Source organism: Castor canadensis, chromosome 4 (genome assembly GCF_047511655.1).
Source record: "Castor canadensis chromosome 4, mCasCan1.hap1v2, whole genome shotgun sequence".
In the NCBI taxonomy this organism is placed as follows: domain Eukaryota; kingdom Metazoa; phylum Chordata; class Mammalia; order Rodentia; family Castoridae; genus Castor; species Castor canadensis.
Genome location: NC_133389.1, coordinates 129774703 through 129798671, shown reverse-complemented (window position 1 = coordinate 129798671; position 23969 = coordinate 129774703). Strand labels below are relative to the sequence as shown.

The window sequence follows — 23969 nt, the reverse complement described above, 5'->3', positions numbered from 1 at the left end:
GCTTAGCCATTATTATGTTTTAAAGCTTCCTACTGGATTCCACTATGCAGTCAGGTTTGAGAGCCAGTGCTGTAGGTTATCTGACTCAGTAATTGATGCCCACTGAAGGTATCATGTAGTGATTTAGGAAAGCAGGTTTGGGTGCTTTACATAAATAATGAAAAGTGGTGTTTTTATGTTTGATCACTAACCTTTGCAGCCTTATGATTAATGCTTAAATCTGGAAACTCTGGGGAGACATCTTAAGAAGAGGGCAACCTCATCTCTTCTTATTGACCTTGACAAGCAAAGTCTTTCCTTCCCGAAGAGGTGTGGTAGGTAGAAGCTCACTGCCTTCCTCTGTTCTGTTGGGGCAGGACTCTTGAAAGTCTGGGGCTCCAGGGGCCTATGGCTTTTGTGTGTTTCAGGTTTCCAAAGTTCACTTGATAATAGTACAATTGTGCAATAAACTTTTAGTGATTGTGCTGCAGAAGATAATAATGAAGATGGAGGAAATAATTAGCCTTTCATTTTGGTTCATGTTACCAATTCACTTCCTATGTTGTGAAAAGAGCCAACCTTTGGTTGTTGTAAGATATCTGATTACAGTCATACAGGGCCTTTGATTCTCCGACCTCCTGTGGATACCAAAATCCACAAATGCTCAAGTCCCCTATATAAAATGGTGCAGTTAGGCGGGCTGTGGTTTAGGCCTGTAATCCTAGCTACTCAGGAGGCAGAGATCAGGAGGATTGTGGTTCAAAGCCAGCCCAGGCGAGACCTGTTCAAGAGACCTTTTTTCGAGACCTTATCTCGAAAATACCCAACACAAGAAAAAAAAGGCTGGTGGAGTGGTTCAAGGTGTAGGCCCTGAGTTCAAGCTGCAGTACCGCAAAAAATAAATAAATAAATAAAAGGTGCAGTATTTGCACATAATCCATGCAAATTTTGCTTTATACTTTATATCATCTCTAGATTAGTTATACTATCTAATACAATATAAATAGTTGTTATACTACATTGGTAGGGAACAGTAACAAGAAAAAAATGTATATATTCAGTACAGAGGTAATTTTTTTATGTGGGTTTTTTGTTTGTTTTTTGGTGGTACTGTGGTTTGAATGCAAGGCTTTGCTCTTGCTAGGCAAGTACTCTACCACTTAAGCCATACCTCCAAGTCCAGAGATAATATGTTTTAATGTTTTCAATCTGAGGTTACTTGAATCTGCAAATGAGGAGCCCATAGAGTGCTAGGTGGCACGCTACCACTTGAGCCACTCCTCGATCCTATCCTGGACACTTTTTGAATTGAGTACTCTCAGGTAAGAGTAACGAATGCTGTAATTGAATAGGTTGATACCATGGTAATAGCTTAATGGTTTAGAAAAGAAGTTTAGACTTTGAGGCAAAGTCAGTTTGCCCACTTGTCCTTTTTCTGACCAACTTGAGTGCAATTACTAATATCCTCTAAGAAAATACACTTAATCAGCAATTATATTGCTGGATTGTTATATTATCCAGATTGTGAAATTCTTTTAATGGACAGTTTAAGATACTATCACATTTGTTTTCTTAAATCAATTTTATTGTTACCTTGGAGGGATGTGTGTTGAAGGGGTGTGTATTAATAGTCCTTAAGATATGTCATACTGTATTTCTAGAAGAGTACCCCCCCAATTTTTTTTTTTTTTTGGCAGTACTGGAAGTTGAACTCAGAGCTTTATATTTGCTAGGCAGGTGCTCTACCTCTTGAGCCACATCTCTAGCCCTTCTTGTCCTAGTTATTTTGGAGATGTGGGATTGCTTTTTGCTGGGGCCAGCCTGGGCTGTGGTCCTCCTATTTATGCTTCTCAAAGAAGCTAGGATGATAAGTGCATGCTACCACAACCTGCTCTTTCCTTTGAGACAGGGTCTTAGGAACTTTTTGCCCAGGCTGGTCTGGAGCCGCAGTTCTCCTGATCTTCACCTTCGAAGTAGCTAGGATTATAGCTGTACAGGTATGCGCCCGGCCCCAAAGAGTAATTTTGAAGTATGGTTACTAGGAATGAAGTTAAATCATTTTTCTGTGACTAGTAGTTGGGTTGTAAGTGATACAAAACATGGTTCCTTTGTTACTTGAGTAATTTGGACTCTATCCTCAGACACCTTAAGTGTACAGTGAAAATACTTCTGGGCACTAGTGTCTCTGGCCTGTTATCTTAGCTACTTGGGAGGCTGAGATTGGGAGGATCACAGTTCAAGGCCAGCCTAGGCAAATAGTTAGTGAGACCCCCCCCCCAATCTCCAAAATAACCAGAGCAAAATGGACTGGAGGTGTGGCTCAAGGGGTACAGTGCCTGCTTTCCAAGTGTGAAGCTCTGAGTTCAAACCCCAGTCCCATTAAAAAAAAAAAGAAAATAATGGATTCTGAGCCTAAATAATGTATATTTATTCATTCCACAAATATGTATTAGGTAGCTACACACCCTAGAAACCTTCAGGCCATGAAGTTGTTTTAATCTTCCAAGATAATATAGCAAGTAATATCCTTCAAGGACATTTGTTTTTCAAATTACCCCTCCTATTGTATCTCTTGGTATACCTGAATTATAGGGTGCATTTTATATCAAGATTATTATAAATTAGTTAATGGTTCTGTCTCCTCTGCGTAGGGAATGAGTTCCTCTGGGGCAGGGACTATATTTTATACTTTATGGTAACTGATATTTAGCATTAAACCTGGTATCTACTTAAAAGTTGCTCAATAATTGTGAAAGCAAGTTGGTTGATTGCCCTCTGGGAGCTTGGTACTTAATACAAATTAATCTATGATAAATGACGGGGCCATAACAGTGCTTCTTGAGAAACGCCACTTCACCAGAGAGGATATCCTGGTGGAAGAGGCATTTTCACTAGAGTTTTTTAAGCTAGTGAATTTCATTTGACTTCGGCATGGGGCCCCATCTGAAGCCCCAGGAACATGGCAGGCATGAGCTGGACTGTAGCAGAGTCTTAATGTGCATAGGACTGAAAAAGTTAATTTGGGAGTGTGTGTGGAGGGCTTCGGCTGCCCCTATGCAGCATTTCAATTATATACAAGGCATCTGGAAACCATGGCAGGTTTTGGAAAGGGCAGAGCACCTAAGCTGGGTGTAGACAGGAAGTTTTTGTGGTGAATTGAACATGGGTAGGTTGGAGGCAGGGAGATGGTGAAGGACTCCTGATGTGCTGTAGGTGTATGCCTCCTTAGGCTGACACAGATTGGGTTTGGCATCAGCACATGTATTGAGGATCTGTCATTGTAACTAAATCTTTTTTAAGGTTTGGCATCAGCACATGTATTGAGGATCTGTCATTGTAACTAAATACTTTTGCAAGCTATTTAAAAATAATTTTTTAGGTCTAGTGGAGTAGCTTAAGTGGTAGAGTGTCTGCCCAGCAAGTGTGAGGCCCCTGAGTTCAAACCCCCTTCTGCCAAAAGAAAAAAAAAAAGGAAAAAAAATTTAAAGGAGGGAAGTGGATTTTCTACTTTTCTTGGCCTCACTCATGAAACCCACTGTGCTCAGTCTTGCACACTCAGCTGTCTGTTTCAGGAAAAACTCATCTACCTTGTATTCATTCCATTGATGAAAGGAGAAGAGACAGCCAGACCTTGCCACTTGACGTTCAGAAAAGATTCTTTTCTTCTCCAAGGTGGCAGAAGGAGTGTTTCTCTTTTTGCCTTTCTCTAAGATTAGTTTACTGTCCTCAATCAACTGTACCAGTCTTTTCCCTGGCTTCCAGTCACAATGATTGTCAATATTCACCCCAACCCCCACTCCCCCCCAAAAAAATATGAAACCACCTCAGGCAGGCAGGATCCTTTTCTCTCTCCTGTGGGCTTTGCCTGTGAGCCCCCATGCAAACAGATATGGGTGTCTAACAGTGTTGATGGTGACAGCTGTAGTGTCCTGGGCTCTCCCCAGTGCTGGGCATGGTACTAAGTGTCTCCACAAACTATTTCTGCCCTGTGCAATCCTTTTACACGCTGTGATGTAAGTAGCATTCTCCCTGTTTTCTAGGTGAAGAACTTAGGCCTAGAGAGGTGATGTAGATAGATTCACCACAGAATGTACTTGGGTTTTCCTTTTTTGTTAGGGATGTTTAAATGTGTGAGGATCTGAGATTTCCATGGCTCACTTGAAAAAATTCCTGCCTCAGACTCTAGCTACATAAGTGCATAAACATTCATGCTTTGTTTGCACTTTGCTATAAACTTCTCCTTCTCCTGTTGTCTTCCCTTTGCATATCCTGGTCTTCTGTGGGCCTGCTTCTTGTGGAGACTGAAGCCTACTGAGACAGGAAGCAACCCCTAGCCAGGCCTTTCATGTGCTTCAGCCCAGCAGAGGCCCCTTGCTCTGCCCTGGGAACCCTCAAACCTATCTACTGGATCCCCTGTCCTTCATGGGTTGTTAAGCCATCTCATGGACTTCCTTCCCTGACCAGTCCTCCACTTGTGACAGAATTTCTTCCTTGGGGTTATGGACCTAAAAACTCAGTGTCCTTCTGTATACATATATATATACATATATAGGCAGGAGGAATTTAGGGAGTAGCAGTGCATTAGTAGAAAGCTAATTTCAAACATACCTGCACTCTGTCACCCTCACTCCTTCTTTAAAGTGTTTTTTTGTAATAACTACCCTGAATAACTTTGGCCTTAAAAAAAAGGCAGAACAGCTTGGTTGCTGTGATGGCTCACACCTGAAGTCCCAGCTACTTGGGAGGCTGAGATCAGGGGGATGGAGGTTCAGGGCCATTTGGAGCAAGAACTTATCAAGACCTCATCTCAGCAAACAAGCTGGGCATAGTGGATCATGTCTGTAATCCTAGCCACAAGGAAGGCCAAAATACAAGACCTGCCTGAAAAATACAGCAAAAAAGGGCTCGAGGCATGACTTAAATGGTAGAGTGCCTGCCTACCAAGCAAGAGGCCCTGAGTTCAACCCCCAGTATTGCTAAAAAAAGTGGGGAGAAAGGGAGGCAAAGCAGTCAGTGAAGGTAAGAAAACCTAAGACTCTCGAGGGAGATGATACAACTGAAAGATTTTTACACTTGCCATGTTTGTTGCCCTGCAAATGTCTGACACATAAGCATATTATGGCCTCACCTACTGTTTTTTCATGCAGTGGCCAGACCCAGAATCCTAAAGAGTAGCTGCTCTTCCTCCTGCCTAGCAAACACAAGGCCCTGAGTTCAAACGTTTGTACCAATTAACAAAAACGAAACAAAAAAATTGCTTCTCAAGGTCATTAATAGTGTTGCTTCCTTATCTGGGGTCGTCCTTCCTATTTTTAAGGGGTATTCACATACTTTTTCCATATGAAAAAATCATTTTGTGAGGATTGGTATTCTCTTGGCTTTCTTCCATAGTGGACAACACAGTGAGGGTACGTGGCTTGGCCACAATCACCCATTCAGGTAGTTAGTAGCAAAGGCCCCAAATGGCACTTACATTTTTCTAAGCCATGCTGTCCACTGCCTCAGCATCCTCTCTATAAAAAGCCTAGATTATTCCAAAGGAAAAGCCTGTATTAGTTGAGTGAATGAAAGAACTCTGATGCTGTGAAGTAAACGTGGCTGCTTTGGAGCTCATCACTACTAATCAGCTGGAGGTTTTCAGGCAAAAGTACTAAAGCTCTCTATGCTTCCGCTTCCTTATTTCAAAATGGTGCTGATAATCCTGCTCACCTGGGTGGGATGGGATGGTGTGCATCCACATGAGGTAGTGTATTGAGCACATGGAAATGATGTGCTAAGCCGGGTGCCAGGGCTCATGCCTCATGGGAGGCTGAGATTGGGAGGATCACAGTTTGAAGCCAGCCTACACAAACAGTTTGTGAGATCCATCTCCAAAATAACCAGAGCAAAATGGACTAGAGGTGTGGCTCAAGCGGTAGAGTACCTGCTTTGCAATTGTGAAGCTGAGTTCAAAACCTCAGTCCCACCGAAAAAAACCAAAAAGTGTGATAAATGGTGGCCATTGTTATTATGTAGACTGTGTCATACTTGTCTTTATCTGGACTTAGAATCTCCACACTGTCCTCTTTCAATCTCAAATCTCACTGTGAAGGTTTCCCAATAACCACTTTACCTGCCCTTATGCCAGTGGCTCATGCTTGTAATCCTAACATCTTGGGAGGCTGAGATTGGGAGGATTGTGGTTCTATGCCAGCCTAGGCAAATAGTTTGTGAGACCCCTCCATCTCCAAAATAACCAGAACAAAATGGATTGGAGGTGTGGCTCAAGCAATAAAAGCACCTGCTTTACCAGTGCAAAGCCCTGAGTTCAAACCTCAGACCCACCAAAAAAAATTAACAGCCATCATCATATTTAGTGAGTTAACTGAAATGATTTACATTAAGAAGATTTCTACAATGAAATATATGTATTTTAATGATAATTTCCTTTTAAGCCATCCAAATTGCTGCCTGGCAACGAGCTACAAAGTGGGTGTATTTTCAAATTTATACATCTGAAAGCAATTGAAATATCATTTATGAACTTAGTTAATTTATATCCTTGGTTAGAAGAGCTAGTAAGCACCTAAGCCCCTTATTTCCATACATTGTTTAGATTGTTTTTGTAATAATCATGGTAATCATGGGATGCCTGGACCATAGCATTGCTGTGTACCACAAAAAAGTGATCCAGCTAGTCATTATGAGCCCTATTTGTTTTGTATGTGTGTGTGTTTTGGTGGTACAGGGGTTTGTACTTAGGGCTTCATGCTTGCTAGGCAGGCGCTGTACCACTTGAGCCACTCTGCCATTCCTCCTGTTTGTGACTCGAATTCACACCAGCTCTATCAGATCATTGAGATAGCTTTTTTCAAATAATTGTTAACATGTAAATATTATCTAGTGTAGTTTGGAGGCTGATGTTTCTAGTATATTCTCAGGAAGTAATTTGTCAAACCAGAAGCATTTGGTTTAATAGAATTCACTCCTAAGTACTAGAGAGCTCACTTTGTAGGCTGTTTTCAGAGCTGCACTGTCCAAGCTGCACTTGTCCTTTGGTGCTGCTGAAATGTAGTTAGTGTAGCTGAGGAATTGAATTCTAAATTTTAACAAACTTTTATTGAAATGTAAACACAGTAGTAGTATAAAATATTTTTTGTTAAATATGCCTTTACTGTTTCGTAAGACTACATTTCATGTTGGTTAAGATTTATTGTATATGTTGGGTGTGTTTATCACTTCTAATATCAATCATTTTTTATTTTGTTTGCATGTTAATGCCTTTGCTTGTTGAGACAGGGTCACCCCTTACAGCCCAGGCTGGCCTCAAACACCATCCTCTTCCTCCAAGGACTTGGGTTATAGGCATGAATCACTGCACCCAGCAAAATAGTTTTTTTTAATATTTGGGTCAAATGCATTATTAAAATTAAATTCACCTGTTTCTCTTTTTTAGTGAGGCTAGGTTGCTACAAAAACATAAAATTTCACAATGTGATTCACATTATATTTCTATTAGTGCTGCTTTAGAGTACCTTACAAGTAGCTCAAGTTAGCTTATTAATTTTCAGATGTCATAGAATCAGAGAACTTGGAAGAAAAGATCTTAGGGGTCACATAATCCAACACCAACCTTTTGCAGATGATGAAACCCAGGTCAAAAAATCATGTGACCTAGTTGCAGATAGGGACTGGAACCTGGTGTACTGTATAGTATTTTGCTTTAGACCCTAGGTTTTCTTGGCATTGGCAATGTAGTGGATATTAGAGCTGCAAATCATTTAAACTTCTACCAGGTCCATACTGAAGAACATGTTTTTGAAAAGAAATTGTTGTTGAATGGTAAGGAATTATTGTAGGAGGTGTCCTGTGCCTGCCTACCAGGGGATGGACAGTGTGATCAGTTGGGTGTTTGCCATGTATTATTGTTGGGTAGAATAATGACACTTTTATGAGGAATAGTAATAAGGTAAAAATTCTATACTTTATGTAAACATATACTTTGGAAAACTCCATACAACTGTTTTTTTTTTATATTTTAACTTAATAAATCTTTTCCCCAAACCCAGAGATTTTTAACAAGATCTATATCTTTTGTCCTTGAGTGAAATGACTTCAGTGAAAAAAATTTGATTTTATATGATTATTATTTATTTAGTCAGAGATCATTGAAAAGTTTAGGCCTGTTTTTATGGTACCATTTGAAAACACTTGAAGGAAGAAATCCTCCACAACTACATTGAACAATTCTTAGAGCAAACCAACTTTATTTCTTGAGGGGTGAGTGAGGAGTGGGGTTTTAGGATATATACTAATGGTGATTTGATTTTTGTGGATACGTTCCTCAGATTTGGAGGGGGGCGCTGCTTCTGCTGCAGATGCAGCTGATGAGCTGTGCACCTATCTTTCCTTGTATTGGTTTCTTCATCTTGATTATCTTCACACAGAATGTGAAAATTAAATGACATAAAGATGCAAGGGAAAGGGTTTTGTGACCTATGAGAACTACCGATGTTAGGCCTCATGTCTTCAAGGTCTATCTTCCTCCAAGGAAGCAGAGAACCATTGCTTGATTCTTGCTTTGGGGGGAGTCCTTGGATGAGTCAGTCAGGTTGAGAATGTGCATTTAGTGGATAATAGCCTTGATTACATGATTTGGAGGGTCTGTACTAATTTTAGGCCATGTTTTCTCTTGGTCAGGAACCCAGAGGCCTGGCAGTGGCTATGACCTCTGTGCAGTGACTGAGAACTGGGAGACTCTTAACTGTTGTATTAAGCAAATGCGCAATCTTAGAAAACCACATGGTAGTCAGAGACCGCAGATGGGGAAGAAAAGGCCTCCACAGAAAAGTGCAGTCCAGTGCAGATCACGTCAGATGTCGGACGCCAGCTGGTTTTCTGATAACAGGGTTTCACAGACCAGTAATTTGGCCCCAAGGCTAAATTCTATGCAGCAGTTTTATAAAGGTCTGTTTTCAAAATAACTCTATTTGATGAATGTTCAAGTAGTAGACATTTATTATAATGTCTAGCTGAAAGTCTAGCCAAAGAGAAATAAGCTGGACTCTGGAAGATGCATAATATGTTTTCTCTTATATGTGGAATATGAAGAATTTTATAAAGAGAAAGTCAAGTCTAGCTGAAATCTAATTTGGATAGGTTGACCCGATGAACCCTTCCTGGGCTCTGCTCAGTCAGATGAGACTTGCATCTACTTGTTCATTTAGTGTCTTGTAACTCAGAATCCTCATTTATACACTTTGTGTGTGTGTGTGTGTGTGTGTGTTGTCTCCAAAATCACTGTTAGCTGTCTTTATAGTCTGTTATGTGTTCTAAATGCAGTTTCATGGCCAATAGATACCTGTTCTGGATAGACACATCCTTTTTTTTTTTTCTTTTATTATTCATATGTGCATACAAGGCTTGGGTCATTTCTCCCCCCTGTCCCCACCCCTTCCCTTACCACCCACTCCGCCCCCTCCCTCTCTGCCCCACCCCCTCAATACCCAGCAGAAACTATTTTGCCCTTATTTCTAATTTTGTTGTAGAGAGAGTATAAGCAATAATAGGAAGGAACAAGGGGTTTTGCTGGTTGAGATAAGGATAGCTATACAGGGCATTGACTCACATTGATTTCCTGTGCGTGTGGTTCTAGGTTAATTCTTTTTGATCTAACCTTTTCTCTAGTTCCTGGTCCTCTTTTCCTATTGGCCTCAGTTGCTTTTAAGGTATCTGCTTTAGTTTCTCTGTGTTAAGGGCAACAAATACTAGCTAATTTTTTAGGTGTCTTACCTATCCTCACCCCTCCCTTGTGTGCTAAAGCTTTTATCATGTGCTCAAAGTCCAATCCCATTGTTGTGTTTGCCCTTGATCTAATGTCCACATATGAGGGAGAACATATGATTTTTGGTCTTTTGTGCCAGGCTAACCTCACTCAGAATGATGTTCTACAATTCCATCCATTTACCAGCGAATGATAACATTTCGTTCTTCTTCGTGGCTGCATAAAATTCCATTGTGTATAGATACCACATTTTCTTGATCCATTTGTCAGTGGTGGGGCATCTTGGCTGTTTCCATAACTTGGCTATTGTGAATAGTGCCGCAATAAACATGGGTGTGCAGGTGCCTCTGGAGTAACCTGTAGATACATCCTTAAAAAGATGCCTGTTCTAGGTTTAAAAGAGCTGGTGGATGGATCAACCTAGCTGGACTGGACTTGCTTTTTTTTTTTTTTCTTAAAGTTTATCTTGTCTATTATAAAGGCTGAGGTTGCTGGTTTTGCCTGTTATATTCTATCTGTTGAGACTTTGACTACGTTGTCTTATCTGTGTGCATCACAACCTCTGTGTTTCTTGCCCCTGCAGATGTGCTGCCAGCACAGAAGGGACAAACCAACGTGAGCTTGACTGGAGCATGGCTGGACATAGACTGGTGCTAAAGAATTGCTGTTTTTGGCTGACGTTTCTGGAGGGGAAGTTTATTCTCTTCTTTAGCCTCAATTTTATTGTTATAAAACAGTAGAAGGTAAAATTAAAAAAATAAAAACAAAAAGAAAGATAGGAAGTGATTCTGGAATACTTCCAGAATCACTCTGTGTGTTTTGTACTAGGGATTGAATCCAGGACCTTTGATGTACTAAGTATGTGCTCTACCACTGCGTTACATCCCCGACTCCATGTGTCAGTAAGACTTAAGATGTGAATGGTACTTGAGTTGGGAAAGGTAGAGAAATAGAGGAGTGGCAAAAAAGGCACTCCACACATTGCTGATAGAAGTATAAAAGGCACAACCTATGTAGGGCTATTTAGCAATGACTATCATAATTAAAAATACATATACTCTTTGACCCAGCAGCTCTACTTAGTATCAACACATGTCCTTACATATTTGTGAAGTGATTTATGTAAAAAGATATCCATTGTGGCACTGTTTATAATAGCAAAAGATTAGAAGTAAGTTGAATAAAAGACTGTCATTATTAATTAATTTATTATTGTACTACGTCTGTATAATGAAATGCTGGCTAGTCATAAAATAATGGGGCAGCCAAGCATAGTACTACATGCCTATAATACCATCACTTGGAAGGAAGAGGCAGAAACCAGCTGGGGACCTTGTCTCAAAAATAATAAAAATGATGGGACAACTCTTAGGTACTGAGGTAGAACCTTCTCCAAAATACATTAAATGGGGAAGCAGTGGAAATAGGTGTGAAACTCTGATCATACACTGTTTTGTGTGTTTGTGTAAGGACTTCTGAATCATAGTTTCATTCCAGACTTTAGTGTGTTGGGGTGTGAACACCAAGAAACCAAGGAGACTGAGCGCATGGGGAAGAGCCTGCCAGGTCAGAAGTTCAGGGTTGGAGTGTCCCTAGCTCTCTTGGTTGCTGAACATGTGATTTGGGGCAGGTAGCTCTATCCCCAAAGTCTCAATGTGCTCATCTAGGCTGGCGAAATGGCTCAAGCTGCAGGAACGCCTGCCTAGCAAGTGTGAGGCCCTGAGTTCAAAACCCCATCCTGCTAAAAAAAAAAAAAAAAGAAAGAAAAAAAGAAAACAATGTGTTCATGGTAGAAATGAAGATTACAGTACTTGGCTTTCCTTCTGTGTGCTTATGGTAGTCAGGCTCAGAAGAGAAACACTCCTGTAAACCATGAAGCTAGCTAAAAAAGGGAAAAGAAGTAAAGGTAGATCCTTTTCTGACAAATAACTTGGTAAAAGTTGTAAAATTAGATGGAAAGGGGCTTGTTTTAGAGTCCTTGTTTTAGAGTTATTTCACCCTCTAGATCTGTTTCCCTCTTTGCAAATTGAGAAGGGCTATTTGGGCAATTGTCATGGCCCCCTTGCAGTAGGATCCATCTGTGACTGTGACATAAATAGCAGTTCCCATGTCAGCTGAGATGACTCATACTGACCAAAAAGTCCAAATGCAAAGAGGAACTCTTTCTGTGTATAAGAATTTTCCTTCAGCTGGAGAATCTGAGCCTCTGGAGAATGATGGAAAACACTGCCATCACCAAGAAGAGAGACCAAGAACACATACATAAAGGTGGTACTGGGGTTTGAACTCAGGGCCTCATTCTTGCTAAACAGGTGCTCTTCCACTTGAGCCACTCTACCAGCTCTGTTTTGTGTTGGGCATTTTCAAGATAGGGTCTCTTGAACTATTTACCTGGACTGGCTTTGAACCATATCCTCCTTATCTCAGCCTCTGAGTAGCTAGGATTATAGGCATGAACCACCAGTGCTCGGCTGTTTTTTTTTTTTTTTTGACAGGGACTTGCTATGTATCCCAGGCTCATTTCAAACTCTTAATCCTCCTGTCTCAACCTCCCAAATACTGGGATTCTTTCCTGGCTTCTTTGCTTTTGAATATTTACTTGGGCCAAGCCCTGGGAAACTGCTTAACCCTTCTTTATGGCAGGATGTTCATAGTCATGATTGGTGTGCTTTGGGCAGCTGTCACCTCTATGATGTCTTTCTAGGCAGTTGTAGTGTCACTTCTTCTGTGCTGCCTGGGCTCCTTCATGTTTCTCTCTGTGTTGTCTCATAATTGAGGTCAGAAACTGCCTCTTTGTCTTTGTATACCTGGCACCTAAGAGGGTGGCCTGTATGACTTAGGTTGAAGTATTCCCTAATCTTGTTGATCTTGACCACCACTTTTACAACTACCACCATTTAGGCAAAATGAAGTTCTAGCCATTTAGTAGTTTCTTACTTCAAGAAAATATTTCATACTCACAAAAAGTCCACAGTAAGAAGAATTAAAAAAAAAAAGCAATCAGACTTTTTTGGAAGTATTTTAAAGGTATCTGCAGTTTTTTTAAGCTAAGTATTTCATATAGTCTATAAATATGTAATGTGATGCATTATATATATATCTAAAATTTATTAGCACTAAACTATGTTCTCTGCCACGTCACGTGAGGTCTTTAGCTGACAGCAACAACATTCAGTACTTACTCAGTCTTCATATGGGGTGGCTGTTGCAAATTCATGCTATTTTTAGCTAATTGTTAAGTTGAATCTGAAAAGGACCCTGAAGATTGTTTGAAATTAAAACACCAAAAGAGAGTGAAGTTTCTGTAAATAGCCCCTGCAGTTTGTATCCTGCCTCCCTAGGGATGGCCCTGTAGGAGAGGGTCCAGAGGGTTGGGCAGCAAGACTTTGGCCTCAAGGTGGGTATCTGAGCCACCTGCTTACTCCATGCCCAGTTAATTTCCATGTGGGTTACATGAAGTAGGTTAGGGAAATGGATCCCATGTTCCTGAAGGTTCAGTTGGTAACATGGGGTGTATGTATGTATGTGTGTGTGTGTTTTCCTGTAGAATAGTTCTAACAGTAGTGGAAAATCTACTCATGAAGGCGAGAAGTGCCTTCCCTGCAGGAGACAGTATTCAGAAATGAATACACTCATGGCTAATTCAGAATGGGGAAGAGATTAGAAAATCGTGTCCTAAAGGTTTTTTGTCAAACCAAGCCATTTTTGGCAAAGTAGTGACAACCCTTGTATAACCCTTAAGAAGCTTAAGCATCTTGCTCCACTACAACCAACCAAAAGTAGCATTTTTTTTTTCAGTACTGGGGTGTGAACTCGCCCTATACTTTGAGCCACTCTGCCAGCCCTTTTATGTGATGGGTTTTTTCCAAGATAGGATCTTTTGAACTCTTTTCCCAGCTGACTTCCAACCATGATCCTCCTGATTTATGCCTCCTGAGTAGCTAGGATTTCAGGCGTTAGTCACCTGTGCCTGGCCAAAATATAACTCTTCGTACCCAGGTGTGAAGCCTCTTATGAAAAAGTCAGAGCCGTGCAAATTTTATAGCAGGTGGGATCACATACTGTTTTGGAAATCAACTGTCCTTTCTGATTTCATTTTGATCAAACTACATATGTGCCTCTGGAGAAAGTCCAAGTTCATACTTGCCTTCACCTTCCACTTTTACTTTGTCTTTGCATTCTGCTTTGCAGTTTACAAACAAACATAATGGTAAGAGTTTCAGTAAGCTGGTCAGATATTTCTTAATTTGAGTCACTGCTGAGAATTTTGTTTGTGAGCAGGAAGCAGCTCGTGAAAATGTCTGTACATAGTAATCTGCCAGACTATGAGACCTTCTAATTGAAAGACAAAAGAAGGATGTGGTAGCTGGGTGCTGGTAGCTTGCTCCTGTAATTCTAGCTACTTAGGAGGCAGCCATCAGGAGGATCACGGTTCGAAGCCAGCTCTGGACAAATAGTTCAAGAGACCCTATCTCGAAAATACCCAATACAAGTCAGGGCTGGCAGAGTGGTTCAAGTGGTAGAGTGCCTGCCTAGTGGTAGAGGCCCTGAGTTCAAGCCCTAGTACCATGTGCTAGAGAGAAGGATGTGGATGGTTCTTCAACCCAGGAATGGTACTTTAGTGAGCTATTACTCACTAGTGTGTATTTGGGAAATTTTATGCATTTAAAGTCTCTAGTTGTTAAAGACAGAGGAAAATAATCTTTAAGATTTCTCTAGAAGCAAAACTTAGATTAGTGGTGTTAATACTGATTTTAAAAAAATAATCTGCTGATACATACAACAGGTTGCTAGACCAGTTTTTTGTTTTGTTTGTTTTAGTGGGATTTGGTTTTGAACTCCAGGCTTGGTGCTTGCTAGGCAACTTGTTCTACTACTTGAGCCACACCTCCAGCCCCTAGACCAGTAATTTTTTTGTTTTAATTGTGCTGAAGTTGCACAGAAATAAGCCTAGAAACATTTGCGCTTGACTTAGATGGCTGTAAGTCCCCTTTTGTCTCCAGCACTCCTGTTCTGTATTTTTAATCATTCTATATTTTTTTAACCATCTATCTGACAATTACTGTAGCACACAAGAATTAGCAAATCAGTCCAGTAAAACCAAAAGCAGTTGAATACAGGCAGACTAAAAAATATAATCTGTCATCCACCTTCTATAGAATTTTCATTAGAAAAAGTTGGTATTGCTGCTAATGTACATCTTGTAATGCAGCATGGACAGAAATCATAGAGAAATAGGTAGACAAATATTTATGAAATACAATACTCATTAGCAAGATACACTTTAAAAATATATCTGCTAAATGTCATTTTACTTAATTTGGTAAACATGACTGCAGAGAGAACCTTATAAATCAAGGAGATCTTTTTTGGTATTGTTTAATGAAGTTTTTAAAATTCAGGCAATGCCCTCCATTGGCTTTGTAGTTTCCTATAGCTCTTAATTTGGTTTATATTCTTCCAGACAGTAAAATATGATTTACATTCTCTTATCTGGGTTTGTTTAAAAGCATTTGGGCATTATCTATGGAAAAACATACTAAACCAGATGTAGCTTTTAGAAGAATACTGTAATCACCTGGGTGTAATATAGTAAGAATGAAATGTATGAAAGAAAAATAACCAGGTGTAACTTAGATTGTAAATTCTAGTAACTAATATTTGGATGAAGGAGAACTCTGGGGATTAAATTTTAAAATCTGATTTTTTTCTTTTTGTTTTTTGGTAGTACTGGGTCTTGAACTCAGGGCCTCATGCTTGCTAGGCAGGTGCTCTACCACTTGAGCCACTCCACTAGCCTTTTCTTAATGAAAATGCTTGATTTTAAGAAGGAATAACTTTATACTGCCTTGACCCTTAAAGTTGGAAGAGAGAATCTTTTCATTGTTTGCTTACTAATAATGTATAATTTATTTTTTTTTTTAGCAGTTTAATGAATTTTTATTTTCAGGAGGAAACCTACCACCCTCTGTCAATTCTCAGAAGGAAAGAGGGTTTGGAGGTACGAGCTTCATTACAGATGTGTAAAAGATAATATTTTAAATACTACTCCAAAGATTCAGTTTATGTAGCTTTAATTTTGAATATGGATCATGTGATCTCTGCTTTATCTTTTCTGATTTTTTTGCATCATCTGAGCATGGTAAATGCTGGTTTATTCAAAGTACTAAAATTATCTTGCAAAACTACTTAACGTGGATTCTGTGTTCAAGGTCTGTCTTTGTTTATCTTAGTACAAAGACTAGGATGAATTAATTGTCAAACTTCAGATTTCCCATAAAACCAGTGACAAATTATCCAGATGGCAAATGATGATGTATACTTTTTAAACATGAATATTTCTGTTAGGCCAGATGGTGACTTAACATGAATTGTCCAACATTTGTGTTTCTTACTAAAGTGAATTCTTTTGTGTAAGCCAAGTTTGCAACATAATTTGGAAGACACTCAGGAGTCACTAAAGGACAAACAAAATTCAAACACTAAGTAGCAGACAGCATTTGCTCGGTATACCAAGAGAAGGCTCACACCAGCATTTGGGTTACCTTTGTGAAACTTTGTCTCCAGTTATAAGGAAGTAACTGTTGGGATGCTGTACAAACCACACTTGCTTTCCTCTCCTCCCCACACTTTGCTTATCTGACATTTTGCACTGTGGCCTTTCTTCCTGGGGGGATTCACAGTGGGTCAAGCAGCCATACTTCTTAAAAGCCTTGAATTTCTGTATAGAAGAGCAATTTTAGTTCTTCCTTAGGCACTTCCCTTCCCTGCTGTTTGATGTCATGTTCTTGCTTGTTATGTACTCCACCCCAACTGTTATTTCCTTTTAGATGATGTTCAAGCTTAGCAGAGAGATGGGTCCTTTGTGGTGTGAGTCATGTGCCCAGTCACAGGGCTCCTTACAGGAAATGCGTGCAGCCTGTTTGGCCAGTATAGAATACAGCACTGAGCCTATGGGCTTCTCCAGCAGCACCTTGGGTTAACAAACATTATTTTTCAACATTTTGAAAAATGTTGAAAGGCTTTGAATGTTTCATACAATATAAATCTCTGCAGACATTTTTCTTCTGAAACCTGTATGAAAATCTGAGCAACACATTATGACACATTAGCCATGCAAGAAATCCATTGTTACTGAATTTTAAACTTCATCCAGTTGTCTGATTTTAGAAATCCAAAGTCATTGCTTAAAATTCAATTTTTCTTAAAGCACTTTTTTTTTTGGTGGCACTGGAATTCGAACTTGGAACCTCATGCTTGCTAGCCAGGTGCTCTAAACTGCTTAAGCCACTCCACTAGCCCTTTTTTGTGTTTTTTTTTTTTTTTTGATAGGGTCTCATGAGCTATTGCCCAGGCTGATGCCAAACTGCTGTTCTGACCTCTGCCTCCTGAGTAGCTAGGATTACAGGCGTGAGCCACTAGAACCTGGCTTAAGCAGTTTTCTTTTAGAGACCTCATAGAGTAAACCTAAAAGAACAGAGGAAAACCTCTCCAAACACTTTGAACTGTGTAATGCCATTCTGGTCCCACTGAATGCTCCCCAGCCTGATTAAAGACAGTTAGATGTTATCACTTGAAACAACTTTTAGTCCTTCCTGATGGAGACAAGAGCTAGGATGTGTGAATGGCTTAGTCTCCCAGGGTCCAGTATTGTTTCAGATCAGAACTGGATTCTCTGAAATGGATCCAAATGATGTTTCCTGCTTCATTTTTCTTGTTTGTTGATTAGTATCCACATCAAGGTGTCCTTTTCTGATCATGTTATGGAAAATTAAAAATAAAAGCATACTGAATTGTTTTGTAGTGTGCATAGTGATTTGTAGTCACAGCAAGAATTTAGTGGTAATCAAATAGGCATATATGGGTACAGAATAGTGTATGTAAAAATATATGGAGGTACATACACTGCTCTCAATACCCTAGCTACAACAGTAACAACAAAACCACCACCATTATAATTCACCAAAATTATGTCCTCTAATTTTCTTTCCTTCTTACTAAGACTATTTCTTAAAATTTACAACACATGTTGCAAACACTTAGTCATTTTCAGACTTGCCCTATGGAAGGACCAAGCAGCTTCATTGCTTCAGTTTGGGGAAAAGTTATAGTTCATCCTTTCTGATTATCTAGATAGCCCCAGTATTTTTTTAGGCCTGCTACTACAGCTTCATTATTAACAATTGACCTGGAGTTTGGTCTTGAGCTTGCTCTCAAAAGGCCCATCATTGTTAGCATGTATGACAACATACAAATATTTTACATTTATGGAGAGAGCTCTTTCACATGACTCATTTGATTTCTATGGTAGTGTAGGTGAAATAGTTATACAAAATATATCCATCTGAAGCTCTCAGGCATTACCCGGTGGAAAGGAGGAAAAAAGAAATAATACAGTTAAATCTACTCTTGGTGTTAATACCACTGATGATTGTAGAGTAAATTCCATTAGAAGTTTTCCTCCAGCCCATGGGGACTGGACTTGGGATGCTTTGGAAGTCAGACCTGCAAGCAGGTATACACAACACAAATTCCTTCAATTCTGGTACAGAAAAGTCACAACTAGATTATGATTTTTATTCTGGGATCTCTTAACAAGGTGAAGCCTGGGCAGTCTGAGGAAACTGTGGAAGTGGTCCTTAAGTTCAAGGACAAGTATTTGGATTTCTTATATTGATTCTGAAAGAGTCCAACACACTTTGCATATCAGGTTCTGCATATTTTATAGAGAAAAACTAGACTTCAGTAAAGATCAAATGACCATGAATTCCTGAATTCTTTGTGCTAGCATTTAGATGTTAATATATTGATCACTGTTTTATACCTTGGTCAGTTAGCTCCAGTTTGAAGAAAAGTCTAAATAGGACACTGTGCTTTATCTAGATTCACTGAGAAATGACCTAATCAGAACTTTAAAGTGGGTTTCTCCGTACCTTGTACATTGCATGCTTTCACATGACCTTGGGTAAACATATCTATGAAAATGGAAATACCATTTTTTAAAAACAGAGCTAAGTATGGTGGCTCAAGCCTATAATACTAGCTACTCTGGAGGCAGAGATTATGAGATCACAGTTCCAGGCCAGCCCAGGCAAAAACTTCATGAGACCCCCCATTTCAGCCAATGGCTGGATGAGGTGGCTACGCAGGGAAGCACAAATGGGAGGATTGTTCTGTAGTCTGGCCTGGGCGTAAAGTGAGACCATTAAAAGGGCTGCTGGAGTGGCTTACGTGGTAGAGCACCTGCCTAGCAAGTGTGTGGCCCTGAGTTCAAATCCCAGCACTGAAAAAAAAAAACTAAAATGGAAATTATTCTCATGTTGATTTGAGTGGGGAGCCCACTAAGAAGATAGCCATATATGAATGAATGAATGCTCCATTTCTGGTGTTTTGTTGCATTTGTTCAGGAAACTAATCCAGGTGATGTGCTTAATGCAATATTCAGTAAACTTGCCATTTCACCAAGGCAGCAAGGGAAAGTATATATACTACAGTAGATTTTATATCCTACCCAGTTTAGGAAACACTGACCAATGATTAGTTTTTGCATTTTTTTTTTTTTTAGTGTAGTCTAGTTAAAAAGCAGGATCCTCCCCCCGCCCCAGTGAGTTCAGCTACCTGTAATAGTCTAAACTTAAGTATTCTTTATCTATAAAATAAGGGTAATTCTATGGCTATCTTGAGGATTAGCTTGTATTCTGAACAGTGCCTGGCATATAGGAAACCCTTTTAACTCTGGGCTTTACACTATATATTATCTAAGGCTAGAATAATGATGACTTCCATCAGCACAGTTCCATACCACTTAAGATTCCAACACAAACCTTCTATCCAGCTAGCTGTGTTGCCTCCACTTGAGGGGGCCTGTTCCTCCTTTGTTGAGTAAAAATAGCTTGACTGCTAACTAAAGGAGCAGCCATGTTATTTTTGCCCCTAGCAGGCTGAGAAGAGCAGAGATCTAGACCTCTACTAGTCAGGCAATCTGGTGTTGTCGACCCTCAATAGAACTGAAGTACTAAGTTTGACGTTTTTACATACTATATCCACTAGCCTTCAGGTCCCAACTCCCATTCCCCCTTATCTTGATTTTTCATATCTCTATTTCATTATTTTCAATATAGATGATTTGTTAAATGGAAACTGGTCTACATTTTTCTACCTGTGATTGTTCCAAAAACTAGTTACAAATCAGAAGACTACCTTTGACACATTTTTAGAATAAAAATCTCTTTCCACGTTCTTACTAAATCAAAATAACCATTCCCTCTTTGTAAGATCCTTCCAGTATCTTAAAAAGTTATTTAGGGCTGGGGGGCCTGTGGCTCACACTTGTAACCCTAGCTACTTTTTTTTCTTGGCAGCACTGGGGTTTGAACTCAAGGCCTTGTGCTTACTAGATAGGCGCTCTTACTGCTTGAGCCACACCACCAGCTTAATCCTAGCTATTTGGAAGCCAACGTCAGGATAATTAAAGTTTGAGGCCAGCTGGGCAAATACTTCTTGAGACCCATCTCCAAAACAATAAGAGCAAGATGGGCTGGAAGTAAAGTGCCTGCTTTCAAGTGTGAAGCCCTGCCTGAGTTCAAACCCCAGTCCCACAAAACAAAAAAAGTTATTTAGGGGCTAGAGAAATATAGTTTGAGTGATATAAGTGTAGCTTGCTTATAGCATGATCAAGGCCCAGTTGAGTCCCCAGAACCACCAGGAAAAAAAAAAAATGAATTCAGCAACAAGCAACCTTCCATTACCAACTTGTTCATGCCTCAGGAATTAAAGCTCAAGTCAAAGGAATTTGTTGTTGGTAGCTAGGATTACAGGTGTGAGCCACAAGCACCTGGCAAAAGGTATTATTTAATAGGTGAGCCACAGAGACAAGAGTGGAGGAAATGATGAGGATAATCCAGTATAAGAAAAATCAAAACAATGGTGTTATCTCATACCTGCTAGACTGACAGTTTAACTTGGAGGTTTCACTCTATAAACGGTATTTGCTGAGCAAGGTACAGAAATTCCCATGTATTCAGTCATGCTTTTCATTCTTTGGGGGAGCAATATTGGCATTTGAACTTAGGGCCTTGAGCTTATAGGTAGGTGTGCTACCACCTGAGCTACACCCCCAGCCCTTTCTGCTTTATTTTTGAGATAAGGTCTCTCATTATACCTGGGTCCAACCATGATCCTCCTATTTATGCTGACCATGTAGCTGGGATGATGGGTGTGTGCTACCATGCTTATGGGGAGGGAGGGGAATCTCATGAATTTTTTCTTGGGCAGGCCTAGGACTGTGATCCTCTCAAACTCTTGCCTCCAGAGTAGCTAGGATTATAGGTGTGAGCCACCAGGCCCAGCCTTAGTCATGTTTTTCAAGTCCCATTTCTGATAAGCCAGCAGCTTGGAGTGCTTGCTATAATGTTTATACTCTAGGAGATTTCTTTTAGTTCAGACACAATGTGAAACATTTGTAACTCTGCCTGTCTCTACCACTACCCAATCATTATTGATCCAAATTGTGATTAGAATGGATGACAGTGTAGATGGTTGCTTTTAGTGAATGGAATTAACTGTGCTCTTTTAGAACAATGGATCTATGTTCTTACTCAGGTTTTGTTTATAATCTCCCACCAGTGTTCACAATAACAATGGGAATTAATCTACATGGCCCATCTTAACCATGATCTCTCCTTTATGTTTTTAAACATAGGACATGGATTTAATTGACATACTTTGGAAGCAAGACATAGATCTTGGGGTAAGTCGAGAAGTATTTGACTTCAGTCAGCGACAGAAGGAGTATGAGCTGGAAAAACAGAAAAAACTTGAAAAAGAAAGACAAGAACAAATCAAAAAGGAGCAAGAGAAAGCGTTTTTCGCTCAGTTACAACTAGATGAAGAGACAGGTGAATTCCTTCCAATTCAGCCAGCCCAGCACACCCAGTCAGAAACCAGTGGATCTACCAACTACTCCCAGGTACAGAGTACCTTAGTTCTTGGAAAAATGTACATCAGGGTTCTAAGGAAACATTGAGAAAATAGGATGTCTGCATTTGAGTTCCAGCTCTGCCTTTTACTATGTCTTTGTGACCTTATAAAGTTAACTTGTCAAGTTCCCAACCTCAGCCTCCTGATGAGTTCAATACTTAAAACTACTTACAGAGTTATTTTAAGGATTAGGAGGACACTAATCACATAAGGAATTTTATAAATTACAGAAATACCCTTTTAGGATCAAACAGCAACAGAAGTACTGGCAGTAGTAAAACTAGTAGTAGGCATTGTTTATGTTATTGTGGCAGGCATGGTCCTAATTATAACACTGATTTACTCAGTGTAACTGAACTACTACAGCTCAAAATGTTAATTTGCTCAGACCACTCAAAAAAATTGGGGCTCAGTGGTAGGGCTCTTGCCTAACATGCATGAAGCCCTGGGTTTGATCCCCAGCAGTATAAAAAAGAGAAAGAAAGTAGAGGAACTAAGATTTGAACCAAAGTAGTCTGGTTTGAGTCTGTGCATCAAACTGATTTCTAAAATAATTAACTACATTGTAAACACTAACATTAACCATCAATCTTAAGCCAATCATAAATCTCTAGCATGGCCAATTAAAGTGTTAACAATTTTTCTTCTTTATGCCTTTCCCTTTTAATCCAGGTTGCCCACATTCCCAAACCAGATGCTTTGTACTTCGATGACTGCATGCAGCTTTTGGCAGAGACATTCCCATTTGTAGATGATGATGAGGTATAAAATAATTTGGTTAACAGCAAACTCCATAGATGCACTGAACATATCCTATATTAGTCTCTCTAAACAGTCTCCATTTAAAAGAATGAATAAAAGAAAAATTTAAAAGTAAAATTTTTATCAAGGAAACCTTAGTAGGAAGATAGATCTATCTATATAATGTTTATTTAAAAACAACCAAAAAATGTGAGGCCCTGAGTTCAAACCCCAGTGCTCCAAAAACAAACAAACAAACAAACAAACCCCAAAAAACAAAAACCAAAAGACCTTTGGGCTGGCAGAGTGGCTCAAGTGGTAGAGCTCCTGTCTAGCAAGCATGTAAGCAGAGCTCAAATGCCATCCATACACACACAAAAATGACCCTTACATAATACACAACTACAAACCTTTCCTCCTTTATGGCCAAAAACATGGATCTGTATAACCATACCAAGAAACTCATTTGTTATAGGTATATACAAATTTTTGGTAAAGAAAAAGCTGATTAATAAAGACATCAGTCAACAATTCAAATCTATTGTTTGAAGTACTATACTTAATTTACATCTAAATACAATGTATAGTACTTCAAACAATATTTAATTTTATACATATAAATTAAGAACTAAAGATTGTTCTGACCCATTTTCAAGTTTAAGTTTTTTTTTTTTTTTTTTTTGTGGCAGTATTGGAGTTTGAACTCAGGGCCTCATGGTTACCAGGCAGGTGCTCTACAACTTCAGCCACTCCACCAACCCTGTTTTGTATTAGGTATTTTCAAGATAGGGCCTTATGAACTATTTGCCTGGGGCTGGCTTCAAACTGTGTTCCTTCTGATCTCTGCCTCTAGAGTAGCTAGGATTATAGGCATGAGCCACTGGCACCAGGCTGAAGTTTAACTTCAAACACATGGGATAAAAAAAGCCAATAAATTGTAAATCTGGAGTCAGTTGGGTAGGGGAAAAAATATTTCATTATGTAGAAATAGGGGGTCATAAGTGTTGAGTAAGAAAAAAATAAAGAAGTGCAGCCAATTCTACTTTAATGTGTTATAATAGCGCCTTTGAGCTTACTCATGTAGATGATGCCTTGACAATTTTAGGTTTCTTCAGCTACGTTTCAGTCACTTGTTCCAGATATTCCCAGCCACATGGAAAGCCCAGTCTTTACTGCTCCTAATCAGGCTCAGTCACTTGAAACTTCTCTTGAGGGAGCCATGGCCGATTTAAACAACATGCAGCAGGACATTGAGCAAGTTTGGGAGGAGCTACTTTCTATTCCAGAATTACAGGTAATTAAGGTCTAATTCAGTACTGAAGATGCTATTTAATATTCAGTGTCTTTAAATTAGTCATTGTGATTACTTATTTATATGCCACTTACAAGAAGGATTGAAGGTGCTTTTAAATTAGTCATGAGAGCTGCCCAGGCTCACTTGACATGCACTTTTGTTAGATGGACGGATCCATTCTAAACTTGAAGTCCATGATCTAGGAACTCTGAA

General features: G+C 39.5%; 1 protein-coding gene across 7 annotated transcripts in view; it reads left to right on the top strand.

Moving 5' to 3' along the window:
* Nfe2l2 (NFE2 like bZIP transcription factor 2) overlaps nucleotides 1–23969 on the top strand; it is a 31761-nt gene that overhangs the window by 5929 nt on the left and 1863 nt on the right. For 2 of the 7 annotated variants that reach the window (XM_020160711.2, XM_020160755.2), the window contains exons 2-4: nucleotides 21444–21710; nucleotides 22394–22483; nucleotides 23568–23756. In XM_020160711.2, coding sequence (XP_020016300.1) covers nucleotides 21444–21710; nucleotides 22394–22483; nucleotides 23568–23756 — 546 coding nt within the window. Of the gene's footprint in view, nucleotides 1–10325; nucleotides 10486–15667; nucleotides 15744–21443; nucleotides 21711–22393; nucleotides 22484–23567; nucleotides 23757–23969 lie in introns of those variants that run through there. The other 5 variants (XM_074071163.1, XM_074071162.1, XM_020160693.2 and 2 more) reach the window with 5 other exon arrangements.